The 19,260-nt window shown below is 44.8% G+C and overlaps 3 protein-coding genes across 3 annotated transcripts in view; 1 reads left to right on the top strand and 2 right to left on the bottom strand.

Annotated features, from left to right (window-relative positions):
• The window catches only part of dgcr2 (DiGeorge syndrome critical region gene 2), a 12,975-nt gene extending 4,374 nt beyond the window's left edge, over window positions 1-8,601 (bottom strand). Inside the window, exons 1-5 of the mRNA XM_030769622.1 lie at window positions 8,303-8,601; window positions 5,006-5,038; window positions 3,622-3,744; window positions 888-974; window positions 74-284 (exon numbers count right to left, since the gene is read on the bottom strand). Of these exons, the coding sequence (XP_030625482.1) occupies window positions 74-284; window positions 888-974; window positions 3,622-3,744; window positions 5,006-5,038; window positions 8,303-8,387 (539 nt within the window). The 5' untranslated portion in view covers window positions 8,388-8,601. The remainder of the gene's footprint in view (window positions 1-73; window positions 285-887; window positions 975-3,621; window positions 3,745-5,005; window positions 5,039-8,302) is intronic.
• A 2,376-nt stretch (window positions 8,602-10,977) lies between these two features.
• Window positions 10,978-12,033, top strand: LOC115807234 (testis-specific serine/threonine-protein kinase 1-like). Its single transcript, XM_030768104.1, has one exon. It carries the CDS (start codon window positions 10,978-10,980, stop codon window positions 12,031-12,033), a length of 1,056 nt encoding a protein of 351 aa, XP_030623964.1.
• A 235-nt stretch (window positions 12,034-12,268) lies between these two features.
• On the bottom strand, window positions 12,269-17,858 carry ess2 (ess-2 spliceosome associated protein). Its single transcript, XM_030768893.1, has 10 exons — window positions 17,445-17,858; window positions 16,973-17,141; window positions 16,725-16,823; window positions 16,332-16,504; window positions 16,049-16,166; window positions 15,655-15,785; window positions 15,449-15,551; window positions 15,146-15,255; window positions 13,261-13,376; window positions 12,269-12,916 (listed from the first exon to the last, which is right to left on the bottom strand). Exons 1-10 carry the CDS (start codon window positions 17,577-17,579, stop codon window positions 12,637-12,639), a joined length of 1,434 nt encoding a protein of 477 aa, XP_030624753.1. The 5' UTR covers window positions 17,580-17,858; the 3' UTR covers window positions 12,269-12,636.
• Window positions 17,859-19,260: the final 1,402 nt, after the last annotated feature.

The raw sequence follows: 19,260 nt of genomic DNA, 5'->3' as shown, positions 1-19,260 counted from the left end.
TCTCACTTTGCATGAGGAAAAGGCTAAACACACACATACACACACACACACACGCACACACATATACACTTACTTGCACTGGTCTTTCCTCTCACACACTTTCTCGTCGAAGTCCACCTCGATCTTGAGGATGAACTGCAGTTCCTCGTTGGTGACGAAGGTGGCGAGGGAACCGTTGACTTTGTGGCAGGTGTCCACTGCCTGCCAGTAGTTCTCCTTCCTCAGGTAGACCTTATAACAGCTGGCTGTCCTCTCGTAGTGGTGCCAGCCGCTGGGGCATTTCTCTGAGAGGAGGGAGGGCAAAGGCTTTGAGAAACGCGGCCTGGGACAGCGGCACAATCATTTTAAGAGAGCGAAAGGTAAGGACTTTCTCTGGGTAACTTTACTCTGTGCTCTTTCAGCACAATGAGCAGACCAGTATAGTCCAGTACATTTCCTACAGATTAGCTGGGAATGTGCATCCTTTTCCCCACTCATTCCCTGATCCGCTCGGATCGCTGAACATCTGCGATTACATTTAAGTCATTTGACCCGGACTGCTCAACGTTTTACTCAACAGTCCAGTCAGTGTGAGTCTGACCCACTGGACAGGACTGTAAGGGGGGGCGGGCATTCCATGAAGCAGAAGTTCCACACTGGCTGGCTGACGACAGGAATGTTCCGTCGCTGGTCTCCTACTGGCCAGTTCTAACGGTGAACTCAAACTGACAGGCTAAGTGAGAACGCCTGCTTTAAGAAAACCCCTTGCATCCCCCTTGTATAGAGCTGAGCAGCAGACATGAAAGCATAACGCAGTGTTAATCTGGGGACGACTATCTGAACCCCACTCAACGTGGAGCAGCGTGCTCGACCTTTCGGGACTGACAATGACAGCGAAAGACTCTTACTGTTAAAGCGCACAGGCTGGGCCACGCCCATCACGTCCTCCACCTGATCGAAGCCGTTACCGTAGCGATAGCTCTCCTCCTTCATAGCTGTGAAAGAATCACAAATCAGAGAAGACAGTAAGTTCACCACCCTGTGACACACACTTTATACAATCTTCATTTTTCCCACCACGCATTCAGAGCCTGGTGGTACATACCACCTGTTTTGTATGTATAGACAGAACCGTCAGTATGTCCTATCTTCCTCTACATCAGCATTTCTCAAACTATGACGCGCAGATGCACCACAGGAAACTGCCGGTCCGCAAAACCCCACGCTGCGCCAGTCAAATTACGCTCGGTGCTTCTGTCACTCGCCAGTTGAAAACGGTAGCATTTTAAGCAAGTTCTCACGGCGGGGACGCTTAACATGCTAGAGTCCTGGATAAACTGTTACTGTTTTCACCTGGCGAGTGACAGAAGCACCGAGCGTAATTTGACCGGCGCAGCGGCAGGGCTCTCCGGACCGGCAGTTACAACTGTTACTATTTTCAAAGCAAGACGTTCAGTCAAGGGGGCTGGGACCTAGCCCCGCCCCTCTGCCGGTCCGCGGACCGGAGTTTGAGAAACACTGCTCTACATCTTGTGTGTGTGTGTAGCCTCTCTGATAATCTTTAGCTATGTACACGCGACTTTAGCCAAAAGCACTGACACTGTTCAACAAGTCCTACTGGGGACTTTGAACTTTTGGTTCAGGTTATCTGGCCGACTGAGATGCTTTGGTTCGGGTTATCTGGCCGACTGAGATGCTTTGGTTCAGGTTATCTGGCCGACTGAGATGCTTTGGTTCGGGTTATCTGGCTGACTGAGACGGTTTGGTTCAGGTTATCTGGCCGACTGAGACGGTTTGGTTCGGGTTATCTGGTCGACTGAGACATTTTGGCTTCCGTAATGACGCCTCCTCCCTCACCCTCCACAGGCATGCGAAAGCCTCGGCAGTGCCCTTGACTTTGGTCCAACACGGCCAGTGCTTGAAGTGGTTAACTCCCCTTATTCACATGTTGGTGTGTTTATCAGTATATCAGTAAATCATTAGGTATTACATTCTGAATTTCTACAGTGAATAAAAGATACTAGGAGATATGGCTGATGTTCACCATCGCTGTCTGACTCATGCGTTCTCTTTGTGCACTTTTGGAGCCAGGCCAACATTACTGGCATTAACGTTACGTTACTCAGACCAGCATTAACGTGACTCAGACCTGTCAAGAGAACGAGCACAGCTGAGCGTCACGCAATGCCCCCTGGGTAACGTAGTTTATATAGGGTCATTATGAATCGCCCAGAACCTTATATGAAGAGGGCAGAACATAGTACTGGCGGCTTGTGAGAAGCGCCGATACGCAAGAGATAGTAAAATGCAGAAGTGCTGGTACTGCGTACTGGTGAGTACCAGCCCGCTCTGAGGACTGGTGAGTACCAGCCCGCTCTGAGGACTGGTGAGTACCAGCCCGCTCTGAGGACTGGTGAGTACCAGCCCGCTCTGAGGACTGGTGAGTACCAGCCCGCTCTGAGGACTGATGAGTACCAGCCCACTCTGAGCACTGATAAAGCCAAAACATTCCAGGCAAACAGAGTCTGTCTCCCTGACTGCTGGATTTCTCAATGGGTTTGTTTTTTTTCACGTTATGCTCTGAATTACAAACAAAAAGCCTTTCCATTCACAGTTACTGCAGCATCTCTAACACCCCCTGTGAGGCTTTGTTTACCGAGCGCCTTTTGTGCCGGTGACCTAGATATGATACAGCTTTGTGCTTAGGCAGTGCAGTCTCATTTCAGTACTAAACCACGCCCAGTCTCACACCAGTACTAAACCATGTCCAGTCTCATACCAGTACTAAACCATGTCCAGTCTCATACCAGTACTAAACCATGTCCAGTCGCATACCAGTACTAAACCATGTACCATGTGCACTGTCGTGTTCATTTGAATGTGTATCAGTAGCTGCAGACAATACCGGGACACACATATGGGATATTTTGATTTATCATGACAAGAACTCTCTCAGCGTTCTGCTATCTGAAGACTGCCAAGTGTCCAAAAGGACAGCTATCTCATCATCTCACTGGTGATTGAATTATACATAACCAATATAATAAAAACTTACTTCAAGGCTTTGCTAAGGGAGTTGACTAATGATGTGTGTGTGTGTGTGTGTGTGTGTGTGTGTGTGAAAACTACTGCTGGGCCTGGAGAGTGTGTGTGAGGAGACAGACTGGAGACAGGAGGTCACATGCTGAGAAAATCCGGGCAGTAATTCCTCTTGGACAGTAAGAGATCAGACGTGGTACACAGGCAGCTCAACCAGCCGATTAAAAGATTTAAACGGCGTTTCCACTCGCAACAACAACAACAACAAAACAAGCCAACGGGGGAATCCCAGGTGTTATTATCAAAGTAAAAAACAAACAAATAAATGAACCAATTAAAAAAAAAAAAAAAAAAAAAAAAAAATATATATATATATATATATATATATATATATATATATATATATGTGTGTGTGTGTGTGTGTGTGTGTGTGTGTGTGTAGAAAATTATTAATCCTTAATATTAATGAAATATTAAGGACAGATTCATTCAGGCTTACATTTATACTGAGCATGACAAAATTCTGTGTGTGTGTGTGTGTGTGTGTGTGTGTGTGTGTGTATATGTGTGTGTGTGCGCGCGTGTGTGTGCATGTGTACTTACGGGGACAGTCCATCTCGTCACTCTTGTCCTCGCAGGCGGTCCAGCCGTCACAGCGCCAGGACATGGGAATGCACTGCATCTTCCCACTGCGGCAGGCAAACTGTCCAGGGCTACACCTCAGCTCTGTAACACACCACACAGCCATCACCATCAGACCCCCACAGGCCTCACTGTATAGACCCACAAACATCAACACTCCACAGGGACACCACACAGCCACACCACCATCACCATCAGACCCCCACAGGCCTCGACGCATAGACCCACAGACACACACGCCCCCACAGACCTCGACGCATAGACCCACAGACACACACGCCCCCACAGACCTCGACGCATAGACCCACAGACACACACGCTCCACAGGACACCACACAGCCACACCACCATCACCATCAGACCCCCACAGGCCTCGACGCATAGACCCACAGACACACACGCCCCCACAGACCTCGACGCATAGACCCACAGACACACACGCCCCCACAGACCTCGACGCATAGACCCACAGACACACACGCTCCACAGGACACCACACAGCCACACCACCATCACCATCAGACCCCCACAGGCCTCGACGCATAGACCCACAGACACACACGCCCCCACAGGCACACAGACTCAGGGACACTGGGGCAGATGTGAGGGCGGCTGGCCTGGGCAGGAGACTGAGTCCAGCACAGAACAGGTGAGAGGCTGAAAGGCTACAAGGCGTGGCTGGCCAGTGTAAACACTGTGTGCGCACTGAGGTGACACACACACAATGACTTTACTCTTCTGAGCGTTATCCAGATCTAGATCAAACACACGGCTCTGACCGCGCCCTGATCCAATGCTCTTACACCACTCCTTCATCTTGTGTCCTTTCCTACTGAAGTTACTAAAAGTCTGATGGGACTGAGTGTGCTGATGCAAATACCAAACACATAACATAAGAGTGTCACGTCCTGTTCATTTCCAGAACGAGGACACGGGGTTAAGAGCAGGGCTGTGGAGTTGGAGTCGGAATGCTTATTTAACCCAACTCTGTTCTGGTCCCAGTAACACATCCATCTGGTTCCCAAGCAACATAATACTGCAGAAATGGTGACTATTTGAAAGGTCTTTGATAGTCCCTTGCACCTTCAGCAGGTCTAACTACTGAGTATTTGAGAACCCAATAATTCTGTTCTCTTCTCTCATCCACACATTCATCTGTGTCTATTAAGGAAAAAATGTCAGACAGCTAACACACACACACACGCGCGCACACACACACGCATAAGGTCCATTTCATTGCTACAGAGAGATTGAGTCTGTGAACTTAAAGAGAAATCTGAGTAGTTCCAAATGCCTCTGTAGCCCAAAGACATTTGGTTTCTTTACAGAAGACTTTTCTACTTACCGGACAGCAGCCTGGCCAGAGCAAGCCGGGGGCCTGGGAGAGAACACAGAGACATTTTCAGCCTTAAATCTGACTCCTTTAATGCACCTGCAAAACGTCTAAGACCAAAAACATCACACTGTCATATGACAATAATCCTCATGTCGGCAGCGAGCAGATTATCGGAGAAATTTCGACACCTTTCTGCCGAGGAACGGGATGATCTGTGTCATAACACACAAGTCCGTCACGTGGCAGAAACTCTTTCTTTCTTTCTTTCTTTTTTTAATGAAAACAGACACTCTCCCTCCCTTCATCCTGTCATCGACCTTGCATTCAGCGACCCTGGCGTACGAACTGAAGCCAAAGCTACGGGACCCTGAGGAGAACTGATGACATTTTACTGAGAGGAGTCTGAACAACAGCTCCCACAGGACTGGACACTTCACTGAGAATCACTCAACCTCTCCTCCAGCTGTTACACCACGCACACACACACACACACACACACACACTACACACAGACAGCTCCTTCAAACCACAGGCTTCACACACCATCATTAACACGGAGAGTGTTCTTCACACAGCTCGCCAGCTTAATGTTTTTAATATAGCCTAATTACTCCCACACAGGCCCTGCTCCTACACTGAACACTCACCAGGAGGTTCCTTTTCATTTCTATAGTCTGCATCTCATGTTTACTTATGATCAAAACAAACATTAACAACAACATCATAAAGCAGTTCTTAATTTAGCACACTTTAATGAAACTGCCATCTCTAGATGCTTCATAATAATGAAACATAATTACAACAGAATGAAAGAAGCAGATAGTAGCAGCCAGCTGAAAGGACGGGAGAGCCGAGAAAACGGACGCGGCCTGAATAATTGAGCGATGCGCGTTTGTAACTGCACCCCGTGAGGCTGGTCTGACAATATTTTGACGATATTTGACCGGGCGTTTCGAGGTCTCCGGTATCCGCCAGGATTTGGACAGCCTCCGCAAAAGAAACAAGGGCAAGTTACGAAATAGCCCAGTCCTTATTTAAAAAAAAAACAAAACAAAAAACAACATTTCCTTCCCCCTGCTCAACACTAAACACAAGCAGGACTGATCTGTCAGGGTTCCAGCTGCCTGCATCACTCTGAAAAGTGGTAAATATTCCGCGGACTTTAAGAGTTTATTTATACGGCCTCTGCCGTCCACGTATGGTCCCAAAACGTGTTTAGAACAACATTGGATGGGTGGCAAAATGACCTCTGAGACAAAGGTCAGGCCAATTTGCCCACCTGTCCACAACACACATGTGGTCAAATGGACCCCTTCAGACCGACGAGTCTGACACGGGGCTGCAACTGTGTTTGACAGCTGTCTCCCCTGTCCCGATTTAAACCGGTTTAGGTGCGAGCTCCCCCCATTCCGCATTCCTTAAAAGTGCCTAAAATAACGGTATTCCAATAATGTATCGATGATGCGATCAGAAATAAAGAAGTAAAGCTATACCTAAACTCCGCGATCCTTAAGATACCGCTCTGTCCTTTCAGCTGATTGTTAAATAGCACACCTGCCATACAAATTTATCAAAGCACGCTGCTGCGGTGAATAACTTCTACCGCTAGCTGCAGCAAACGCTTACAGTGCAGTTTGACAGGGACAATGATAGGCTGTCTAATTTACTGCGGGGGGGACGATGTTCAATATCTGGCAGACTGAGGAAAAGCTACTCAGCCTCCTGCCGTGTATGTCAACCATTCATTAGGGAAATTCAGTGCTGAATGTACTGGATGACGGTTTCTGCACGTCTTTTTCTTTCTCTTTCTTTCCCAAATGCTCCGCCGGTGCGCTACTCGGGCGCTTCTCTCTAAGTCTCTGTTGACTGCCAACGTCCAGGAATGTCCGAGGTAAACTTACGCGGCAGATGAACTCCTGAACTTGGAATTAAAAACCAGCGTCCGTATCAGTACAGCTTGGTGTGTTTCTCTAATTGTCAAACAAGCGTTAAAGTGTTCAGAGCGGAGAAGGAACCCTGCGGATTACTAACATCAGCTTGATTGTTGTTGAACTGTTGCAGACGGTAAAACCCTCAGCGCTTGGTCTTATGACATGCAAACACCTGTTAGGGTGAAGTTTAATCTCATTGTACCGCGGAAAACCACATTAGCGATGGACCTCACCTTTCCTTTTACTCTGGACGCCTACTTAAAGCCATGATAACAAAACAGACTTTAAAGTCACGAATACCAGGAGCTCATTGCGTTTGCAGGGGAAAAAAACCCAGCGATACCTTGCAGTCATGAAGCATGTGAGGAGGAAGTCTTTGCTCTTACGCCTAAGCTAATGTTTACTGTTACTAAAGAGCGAGTGTGAGGACAAATTGCAAAACAGGGCTGTTGCTGCGTAAATCAAGTTCCAAAACTGTGAAACCCAAAAGACTACAGAGTAAAATCGGGAGAACCGAATGTGTTACTGAGAATACCGATACATTCTCTTTTTTAACGTTAAATGGCTTGTTACGACTCGGTGACAGGAGAAAGAAAACACACTTTAGAATGCAGGCAAAAATTATGGTGGCAAATAGACGTACAATTCATGCACCCTATACTTTTTTAAAGAACTGTACGAAGTGTAATTATGTACCCCGTTATCTGGCGGACAACAGATGAAAACCAAAACAGATGATTGCCATCACTTGCAAAAAATTCGAGGTTCGTATTAAAACGCACTGAATGTATCCTTTGTAGCCCTGGGTTGCCTAAACTAGCTAACCTAATTTCGGTGGCTAACGTTAGCTGTCTGCAAGAGGGGTCTTTCAATCTGGCGTATTTTCCGGTCACAGTCCGTGGGTGGTCTTGAAGTTCGGTATAATATCAGTTACTTGCCATTGCTTGGGAATATATTATTTACCAAGAGCTGCAACAAGTTGGCATAAAACGTATGGCAAAAGTTTGCGAACAAACCGAGGTTCAGGCCACGCAGTTTGCAGTCAGTTTATTAATCGGGGCCTGTGAAGCAGACCGAGCCTGTGGTCACTTATCCAAGAGCTTCGGCAGATCTACAAAAACTAAACACCGATATAACTATCTGAGAGCAGTGTTGATGTTTACATTTTTAAAAGTTGTTGGAGTCGTATCAAATACAAAAACGATCGCAATTCGTTTTTGGCGATGCAGCATGCTGCAATAATACTAGCTAGCCGCATGCATAACAATTAGTTTTTTTACACAGGCTTACAGAAGCCGTTAGCACTAGCTGGCTAACTAATGCAGACAGAGCCTTCAAAAGCTCGCCAAGTAAACTAACGAACGTCTCTTTTTACCTGTCCGTGGTGGATCTGTTACAGTCAGAACGAAGAGAAGAGAGAGGAGAAGGACGAAACTGCTGCTGTCAGCCTTCGGCAACATTTATCCTCCATTCATAGTAGCTTCAACATAAAGAAAATAAACCCGAGAGTACGAACTAGCACTGGCTCCGAGCTAAAAAGAACAACGGGGGCCAAGTAGGCGCACCGTTGGCTTCTCGACAGTGAAGAAAATCGGTTTCAACATTGAAGTGTGATTACAGAGATGACCGCAAGTTTACACGCAACATAATATCATACTCCGTTGCCCTCTCCTGTCGTCTCGAACTGGTTCCAGAACGGAAATAAAACAAGATGGCTCCGTCCTCCCATCAAAACAATCCCAACCATGCAGCCTATCAGCTTACTGAACAGGGGTGGCGCTTACAGGAGCCGCTGTACCTCAGCCTAGCGGCTCTCACATCACACGACACACAAATATTCTTAATTGATAAAAATACGGCAAGAAAAATCAAATAACAACGAAAACAGCAATAATGAAACAATAACAATGATAGTAATAATAATAAACACAAAATACAGGTGGTTTGAAACGCAGAAAACACAAGTGTGTCTGTCCTTAATTAAACACCGAGACTGACGAACATCAACCCATTACTTTGTTAGCTACAATATAGGCTATCCTCTTTATTATCATTATTTAAAAAACAAAATACAAAACAAAAAACAAAGCAAATATACAAACAAACAAAAAACCCCACCTAACTCCCCACACTAAACCGCTCGGGGAGGCTATATTTAGGTTTCCCACAGTGTGCAACAATTCCTACTGCCAATGTCATTCGAAATAACCGTAGCTGACCATTATTCTGTCGCGCACTCAACTTGTCGGCTACCGTTGATTAAAACACCACATTTCTTCAGCTCATTCACATACCGCATGAATAAGCGAATCATTTATTTATTTACATATTTATTTATTTGTTATAAATATCTTAATGATAGTGTTTAAATATGTGTAGTGCTGAAGACAATGTTAATTTCGAGGGAATGCTTTAATGGATATTGATTAAACAATCTGTCTCTTCTTAAACAAAATGAGCTTGTTTATCAAACGTGAACACATTTTTTGAGACACCGGCGACCTAAGGGATTACATGGCTACTCACTACGTTGGCCAGCCGATGAGCCTACATCTCCTGCTGAAACTCTCAGCAGGAGCCTGGCCGTTCAGTATGTTGTTCTCTTTCTACTCTCCTTGAAGAAAAGGTCAACAAACGCGAGGTTTTTTTTTTTTTTTTTTTTTATACGGGGTGATGTTGAAAAAAACTAAGTTTCTGCTCAGAGCACTGCTACTATGACATGTAAAACTATGCGCTCTGTGTATCACTGAAGAGGCGAGGCTTGGCCTTCTTGACATACAAGCAAAACACAGCACTATAGTTGAGAAACACCTCACGAAACTGAAATTTCTTAAACATTAAACGTTAACTTCTTGTGAAAAAGCAAAATAACCAACCGACCGACCGACCACCACCACCACCAACAACAAAAAACTTCATATATTTACAATTTCGAACAACTGTCGGCACTTGATATGAACTGAGTTAAGAGTGAGTGACACAAGAGCTTTGATTCATAATATGCCCTGTACCGTCTCGCAAGGTCCTGTAATGACGACCATGCGCCACTAAGGGTCAAGTTGTGTCTCGATTGAAAAAATATTTAATCTCTGTGGCTGGCAACAAATAAAACACAGAAAGGAATGCCAGGTGAGAGGGTGTGAACGACTGGGGGCCACATGAGCTAACACCTGGCCTTAGGGCCACGCCCTCCATAAAGTTTTATTAGGTTTGTAAGTAACTGGTTTTATTGTCAAGGGTCGACCAGCATTACACAGAACAAGTTTAAATGTCAGATTTATCATTAGAGGCTTATTATTGTTGGACGTTGAAATGAATTTAATATAGGCTATTGCTGAACTTAATTTTCCAAATACAACAAGATTTATTTTTCTTTTTTTTTAACACTGACTTTACTTTCCTGAATATGACATTTTGCTATTATAACAAGATTCATCGGCAAGTATTAGCGCCCTCGCCCGAGTGTGAACAGCTTCAGACGAAATGTCTAATCAGAATGCCAGCTCTTTTGTGACACTGCGTAACAGCGTTAGCGCTTACTTTTTTCCACGCGCATCAATCAGTCGCGACAGGGTATCGGTCACGAGAGTTTGCAAGGTCAGTCTGAGACTGAGGTGACTCCTCTTATGAGCAGATAATGGGCATTAGAGGAGTCTTTGCCACCCTGGGCACGTGGTATTTGAGTGTAAAAGATTCCAGGTCACTTGCCACCAAAGTTTAAAGAGTTCTTTAAGCGTCTCCGTGAACTGTTTACACAACTTGAAAAAAAAAAAATTGTGCAAGAGGGATCGACAACAACTAGGATCAGTTGACACCCTCCTCTCCCAGTATTATTACCACATTTCGGTGTTCAGTTCACTTTTATGACAGATAGGTTCTGTATGACGTAATGCATGCACTTTAAGACGTCAATTACCTGAAATTCAGAAGTAACTAATAGAACAAGCAACCACAATAAATTTCTATGAAAAAATCAATTCTGAAAAATAACAAATTATAAAGGCCGAAAAGAATATGGAATCGTAGATTGTACAATGAGGAGAATTTAACATGGCTGATGTACAGGTTCTGAAGAAACGGGGCTACACCCTAGGCATCAGTTTGGGAGAAGGATCGTATGCAAAGGTGAAGTCGGCATACTCTAATCGCCTTAAAACCAACGTCGCAGTCAAAATTATAAACAGAAAAAAGGCGCCTTCCGATTTCTTGGAGAAATTTTTACCACGCGAACTGGAAATTCTTGCATCTCTCAACCACCGCAACATCGTTAGAGCCTACGAAATTTTCGAAACCTCCGAGGGTAAGGTGTACATGGTCATGGAACTCGGCGTGCAAGGAGACCTGCTTGAATTCATCAAATTCCGAGGAGCGTTGCCCGAAGATTTCAGCAGAAAACTTTTTTGTCAACTGTCCTCAGCTATCAAGTACGTCCACGATCTCGATGTCGTTCACAGGGACTTAAAATGCGAAAACCTGCTTCTAGACAAAGACTTCAACCTCAAAGTGTCCGACTTCGGATTTAGCAGGAGGATAAGTTACGACGAAAGTGGCCGAATGGTACTGAGCAAAACTTTCTGCGGGTCTGCGGCTTACGCGGCGCCGGAGGTCCTGCAAGGGATCCCGTATAACCCTAAAGTCTACGACATATGGAGCATGGGTGTCGTGCTGTTTGTAATGCTTTGCGGATCTATGCCGTACGACGACTCCAACGTCAAGAAGATGCTCAAGATACAAAAGGAACACAGAGTCAACTTCCCGCGCTCAAAGTCAGTGCCAACTGAATGTAAAGATCTAATATACAGAATGCTAAACCCTGACGTGGCCAGGAGAATTGAGATAGACGATATTCTGGAACACTCTTGGTTGAAAGGGAAACCGAAAGGGCATGCCGGGAGCAAAAAACACCACCAGGACGGACCGTCCACGTCAAAAAACGAGTCCAAAGAGGAGGCAAGACATGTTCCTGACAGCGAAAACAGGACGGCCACCAAAACCGGCTCTGAGAGCAGATGTTGCGAGGACAAACACGGCTGTGCTGGACCATCCAGGCAAGCGAATCCAAGATCAGCCCCTGAAGCCAAGCCAAATGATTATGAATCCGACTAAACGATAGCCAATCACAGCACCAAGCCTGCCTGCCTTTATCTCCATATCAGTAAAACTAAATATGCTAAATCTTTCAAAATTCTGAAGTGTCTTTCCAGTTACAATCTAAACATTTAAGTCATTTCCATTGCTTTTAAAAGTTTTGCAATGTCTCCTTTCACACAGTAACGTCATGTCACTAATGTCATAAACGTTGACCAGAAAAACATGATGGATGACAACATTTCTATAAACTGTACAGATTTTTTTTAATGTTGACCAACGGCTGTAAAATTACAGTCACATAATACTGAACACCTAATGAAAGAATGACTGGTCCATCTACACAGTCATTGCTACGGCAACCTAAAGATGTACCCAGTTTTTTTTTTCCCCTGCCATCACTGCGGGTTCTGGACACAGATGACCACACGTCTCCTGGCTGAGTCTGCACTGTGCCTGGTGTATAGTCTTGCTGTTTTGACAGCCTTTCCAAGGGGCAGGTTGATGAGGAAAACCTCAGGACCCATTCAGTCTCTTTTGTTTTCGCCTTGGTTAGAAGTAACTGCAGGTTTAAGCAGACAGCTGGTCCCGTCAGTCCCGTGCCCAGCAGACTGAGCTGTATCAGAAGTAGTCCGAAGCTTTTCTCCTCTTGGGGAGCTGTAGGAGATCGTCCGTGATGGAGGCGGGGTCCTGAGAGGCCGGGGTCCTGGCTTTCCCCGGCGTTGGAGCGCCCATGGGCGTGTCCGGGCCTCCCAGTGGCGTCTTGGAGCCCATGTTTCTGTGTGAGGGTGACGGGGTGTAGCTGGCCCTGAGGGCCTTGTCTGTGTACTTGCTGGATGATCTGTTGACAAGTCTCTGAAGGGCAGGAGACAATGCAGGACTCAGGCCTTTGGGAGTGAGACTGAGAGAGAAAATTTTCACATTAACAATCAGTGTCACCCAAACCGGTACACAGAGCTGACAGTAAGGAATTTTTATAGGGTATTTTAAAGTGTTTTGAGGGAGAATAACGTATCATAAGAAGGACATAAAATTAATGTTGAAAGTTTTGTTTGTTTGTTTTTTTTTCCAAGAGAGAGAGAGGGGGAGGAAATGAATCTCTTAAAACAAAAAAACAACCTACATCATCACAAATATTAACAAACAAACAAACAACACTAACACTTCACAACACAGATAAATCAAAAAATACCACCACATTCAACACAACTGTTTTTTTTTTTTTAAATCTTTTTTTTGTCTTACCTTGCAAGGTTTTCAGTGACTTTGCGTAAAGCCTCTTGTTTCTTCGCTCTGTTTTTGGCAGCTGCTTCGTTGGCCATTTTTAAGCCCAGCCTCTCCCTCCTCCCTGGCTCTGGGATCTGAGGACCACACAGGAAGTCCAACACAAAGAAAATCAATGACCATAAACGCAGTCAGAGCCACACGCAGTGTGCCTCTCACACAGGGCTAAAAATCAAGCACTTTTCTCATTTCACTGCTGAGATGCAAACTGCTGATCTGCAGTATGACGTACACAGAGAAAAATATTTAGCAAACATCGCCGTTCCGCGTCTGTACACACAATGCCTAGAAAATATCGCAATTAAAATTCAAAACGTCGTTTTTTTTATAGCCATAAGCAATTTATGGGTGTCTTCTATGGGATCCTCATTTGAGCGTCACCATCTGTCTCATTTGTGACTGGAGTGTCGTCAAAATATATAAGAAAGTGCACTTTTGCTCATCTTACTGGTATTTCAGTTATTCTTTTACTTGTGTTTTAAATATCCTAATGTTATGAGCAGTGTTTTCTTGTAGGGATAGAAAAGAAATGGAGTGCTATGTAATTTCTATCAAGTTTGACTGCACTGCATAGTAAATTGTTAAAAAAAAATTCGTGGTAAATATCATGGATCGCGATACTGACTAGAAGTATCGCTGTGCAATATTTTGGCAATATTGCGCAGCCCTGACTCTGGGCATTAAGTTTATTTGGGTAGACTTGGTTTGGCATTACTGACAATGACCTGATGGCTTATTCTTTCTCTGACAAACAGTGGACTTACTCACAGCTTACACTCGCGGCGTAGACTTACTCAGGAAGATTTTACTTTATTATATGAGGCATTTAACATGCATGGACACCCGGAACACCTCAAGGAAATATTTACAAGAATGGTACATGTACCACTGTAATTGTCATCATTTACTGGTTTACCAACAGAGAGGAAACTGTGCTCCGTTCACCCTAATTTTTACAGATTAGACTGCATTAGGAGAGGAGCACTATCCAAGAGTCAATAAGGGGGGAATTAACAGGGATGGGGCTTGTTCCTTCATTAACTCACCGTTCTTGAAAACGCAGAGTGAATTAGAGTTCGTATTGATTTTATCTGTTTCAAATATAATTATGTATTGAAAACAACGCTAAATATAAACACGAGAAAGCACAGTGCAATTATGAGGAAAAGATAAGTGCAGTTAATCGCACTTGCAGTATCAGTCTGGCTATTACAATGCACAATTATTTCTTCATTCAGCAGAGAGTCTTACTCAGAGGAGCTCATGAGAATCACATTCAGGTTGTGAATGGAAGTGAGGAAACAAAACGTCACGATCGTAGCACAGAGCCTGGATGAGAACGTGTGCCAATAACAGCCACAGTAACTGTGGTGTTTTTTTTTCTTTATCACCAAGGGAGATCAACGGTGGCAGTATGTTCCATCGTCTCCATGGAAACCGCATCAACGCCAAATCACAACTGATAGGCGCCATATCTTCCTGAACGCTGACTGTAATAAACTATACAGGGACCTTTATTTTGGCACATGAGCCGGCTACCCACAGTGCATGTGTAGGGAATTAAAACCCCTGCCATTCAGGAGAATCCCTTAGCCAAGTAATGGGTGAGAAGACTTGGTCAGTGTGCCTAAAGCATACTCAACAAAGGTATATATGATATCACATAGCCAACGTATTCCCAGAAACTGCTTTACACAAAGAGAAGGTATTAATGAACAGAATGAATGAACCTCAGGCTCTTGTAATTAGTCCATTATAGAGCCTGGATTTGTGATGGTGATCTGTGCAGTCATTATGAGAGGGTAAACATGAGACAGTGTAATTGGTCCATTATAGAGGACCTTACCTTGAAGGAGGGGCCATGACTCCTCTCTACGTAAGGCGTCTCAGAGCCATCCAGACGAAACGGCGTGCTCTCGATCTCTCCCCAGGTCATCAGGGGAGACTCTGCCACACCTAAAGGTCAAAGGTCAGACCACAGTAAGGGAAAGACAAACACACAACGCAAGAGTATTCGGAATCCAGGAACGCGAACCACAGCTTATATTCGGCGGAAGTTTCGTGCGAATGGCTTAATCATCGTGGCGCGCGGCTCGCTCTGGGTCAGAACGCCGCCATAACGTGTGCCGTGATTGGTTAAAACACTTGCCTGGTGCCGGGGACGGGGCTGCCTCAAAGCCGTATCCGTTAACTTTAGGAGACTCGTTTGGGATCAGCTCTTTGCCGTCTGGTCCAACTTTTCCCTGTTTAAACTGGAGACAGAGATGAAAGAGGCGTGAAGGTCAGGGTCAGGGCGGAGGTTGGCGTTAGGGTTAGGGGTTTGAGTATTCAGACTGCCGTGGCTCAGACGCTCACCTGTGCGTTGAGAGCAGCAGCTTGCTGAATCTGGCTTTTGTTCAGAGCTTTACTGAAAGGGTCTCCACAAAACCGTGTGTTCCTATGCGCCACCTCTTGCGGCTTCTTGAAGACAGTGTCGTCTTTCACTCCTATTGAGAGACACAAAGAAGATCAAGAGAAAATGACACATACAATTTACAAAAATAAGATGCTAATTCCCTCTTTCACCTTAATCTGTCTCCCCTCTAATCCAGAAAGTACAGAGTATATTAGACAGATTAGATGGTTACATTAGATTCTGAACAGAACAGAATCACAGACCCATTCCTCTGTGAATACTGGCTGATAACTGATGAAACACAGAAGGCTGTAAATAAGAAGTCAGGTTTGGATCAGGACAGCTCTATCTTACCCTCAGGGTAGTACATCAGGGCATTTTTAGCCTTGTATTCCCAGGTCTCCACACCGGCCTTCACACATTCAAGTGCCTGCTTCTCCGACGACGGCAGAGCGAGATTCTCCTCGTGCCGCTACAAAGAACAACATCAACAAACAAGTGTCATTTAAAATGTAGACCCACACAGACAGACACACTGCTCTGTACTTCTGCAAATGTATTATGTTCTGGTTTAAAACAGAGGAAACAAATAAAAGAAATGTGAAGACAGTGGGGCTTGTAGGCAAACTGTGGATACCTGTTTGAATTCCTCCTCTGCTTCGTACAGCCAAGCGTGCTTCAGCTTTTCCTTGTCTTTCGCCAGATCCATGATCTGCTCGAAGGACGCGTTGTCCTCACTCGTGTTCTTTGCCAGAAAACGGTCGAGAGACGGAAGCTCCTTCTCTTCCTTGGTCTCTGAGTCTTTAGCCCCTAAACATACAGACCAGCATGGAATAAGAATGTGGTAGAACGTCTATAAACTGTCTTCGTATGTTCAACCACTGAATGATTTTATCCAGTGACGACAACCTTCAATCACCACTGCAGATATAGCTCTATGACGGTAACTGACAGATGGAGATGCTGTTTGATTCGTTACGTTGTTTTGCGAAACTAAAACAAAAAGAGAGTGTTCATTTCGTAAACATACCATCCTCAGATGTTTTGATTCCAGCTCTAAATCCGCTGACTGTAGATGAAGGGGATGCTGGTCTTCCCTCTGGTGTCTCAAACGAAGCGGGAGTCACATCTGAAAACAGCCCGTTACGCACAGGATACTAAGTCAGCACGTTCTGTGTCTTAACGCCAACTCTGAGAGAAGTCATATCACGAAACACCAGCACGGAGCTTAATACAACAACAATAGCGAATACATCAAAACATAGAGCTTGTACATACAAGGTACGGAGGCACGAGGCGTAGATCTGGTCACCGTTGACCCGTATTTAATGGCTATTTCTCTCATTCGCTCTAGATCTCCGTTTTCTTCCGCCTCCAGGTACTCCCTCTGCGCCTGCAGCTTGGTAACATCTGGGAAAAAATCTCGCTGGATGATCTTCTCCAAACTCTGTATATAGGAGATAACGAGTTAGGTTTCGCGCATACCAACTGCGTAACCACAGAGCACTACGGAGTGAAATGTCCCTTAAAGTATTGACTAAATCGCTATGACTGACAGAGCTATGCGGCAGCCAACTAAACTACTGTATCACAACAGGCGAGAAGAAACAAGAAATTTGGCTGGCGCCCAAGTTAAACATACGTTCAGTCGCGGGCTGTGTACTCTAATTTATTAATGTTCAGTTACTACGGTGGACCAACAGGTTCTGACAAGCAAATGTGTTTCGAAGAGAAACACCATATAACTCACCTCTATGTATTCTTCCTCGTCCAAGATCTTTCTGTTTAATTTCTTCTTCTCTTCTAGAGGCTTCGCAATGGCAAGGGCAGTAGAGACCGCGCTGCTAGTTTTCAAACTGACAGCTTTCTCGCCGCTGTCCTGCATGTTAACGGCCGATATATACAGCTAAAAAAAACCCGAAAACTTAACGAATATAGTGTCGCTCGCCCGCTGATATACGTTAATCAGCCAAACAACCAGCAAGGGAAAACAAACAAATAGTTACTTAAACGAGAAGTTCCTTCTTTATGTAGCTGAACAAAATATATTACATACAGATCTGTTTACAGAATCGATTCGTGACTCTGTAAACCAAGACAGCGTGACTGTAACTCATTATCGCAGACAACGAAAATTAAACGCCATTCCAAACAACATCTTCGAGAAGAAACGATGGTGTCGCACCTTCGTCGATACATTTCCGGTTATGACGTATTCTTCTTCGCTACGTTTCTGAAATGTAATGTGAAAAGTGTATTACTGCCACCTATGGGCCGGAGTGTATAGTGGAGACAGGTGGGACATGACTTGAAGTCATTAGGCTCTATACTAGGGTGGGGCAGCAACGTCTCAGGTTTGATTCCAAGGGTCCTTTCTGTGTGGAGTTTGCATGTTCTCCCCATGCGTGGGTTTCCTCCCACAGTCCAAAGACATCCAGGTTAGGTGAATTGGAGACTCTAAATTGCCCGAATGAATGTGTCTGTCTGTGTACCTGCCCTGCGATGGACTTCCCCGGCTTTCGCCCAATGAACACTGGGATAGGCTCTATTCCATTCAAAACATGATTTTCAATTCGATCAGTACTCCACGCACACTCGGTCTGTTTGTAAATCAGGGGAGACAAGACTGATCATAACCTCTCTAACAAATGTTTCTCTGGTAAACTGGAAAAGGTGTCCATCTGTCCTTTGGGAAAACAGTCCACAATGACAGGTGACGCTATTTAGAAACCATTCGTATCCCGAAGGTCAAAATCCGTAGCCGCTTCCCTACGCTGCTATCTCTCCACTGAAACTCATTGCGCGGCTATAGTTCATTTTTTGGGCAATAGGGGCCGATAGAGGACCTGGGACTGCTGAGTGTATAAATCGCAAAAGAGTACAGTCAAAATGCGTTTATAAAGCTTATCTCTAAGGATAATCACATACACACATACAGCGGTTAACACCGAAAACAAAGTCATATAAACGTAACTGAAAAATGTGATTAAATATTTAAATCTCGGACGAATAGCACACGGATGTGAGGTTGATAAATGACTATACAGCGAAATATGAATACAGGCTATTGTTAGCTTCTATAGCTTCTATACACTTATATAGTTCCGTAAGCACCTCTGCGCTCCGTAAACCCTCATTCCGTCCGCACATACAAAGTGCGTGCACTGACTACTAAGTCACTGCAAGTGAATTAGTGTAGTTAAGTCACTGCAAGTGAATTAGTGTAGTGGAGAAGCGACAGTTAATCCTTTACGTCCTCATCAGAAACATGCTTTGGGAAAGAGAAGAAGGATGGGCGGGGGGGGGGGGGGGGGGGGGGGGGGGGGCAACAGTATAGTTAAAATAGTTAAACAGAGACTCATAATGTTTAATCTGGATATGTTTATTTCAAGAAAATTCTGGATAAAAAAACAGGCAGAAGTTGTAAAAAAAAAAAAAAAAAAAGTAGAGAAATTTTGTGAAAACATGACCTAATATGTAGGTAACCATAACAACTGTATTACTGCCTCAGTCACACATGTCCCACACACACTCCTGTTCTTTTCACAGCAACCTGAGGTGGCTAT

This window comes from Chanos chanos, chromosome 3 (assembly GCF_902362185.1).
Source record: "Chanos chanos chromosome 3, fChaCha1.1, whole genome shotgun sequence".
Taxonomy (NCBI): Eukaryota; Metazoa; Chordata; class Actinopteri; order Gonorynchiformes; family Chanidae; genus Chanos; species Chanos chanos.
The sequence above is the reverse complement of the archived record's forward strand: the minus strand, read 5'-3'. Positions and strand labels throughout refer to the sequence as shown.

What these genes read in the sequence shown, in the direction of transcription:
- LOC115807234 (XM_030768104.1), top strand. Translation starts at nt 10,978, where the DNA reads ATGGCTGATGTACAGGTTCTGAAGAAACGGGGCTACACCCTAGGCATC.
- ess2 (XM_030768893.1), bottom strand. Translation starts at nt 17,579, where the DNA reads ATGCAGGACAGCGGCGAGAAAGCTGTCAGTTTGAAAACTAGCAGCGCG. An exon ending in CAGAGGAGGAATTCAAACAG is followed by an intron (nt 16,167 to 16,331) that starts GTATCCACAGTT and finishes TGTTCTTTGTAG; the next exon opens with CGGCACGAGGAGAATCTCGC. An exon ending in CTGCTGCTCTCAACGCACAG is followed by an intron (nt 15,552 to 15,654) that starts GTGAGCGTCTGA and finishes CTCTGTCTCCAG; the next exon opens with TTTAAACAGGGAAAAGTTGG.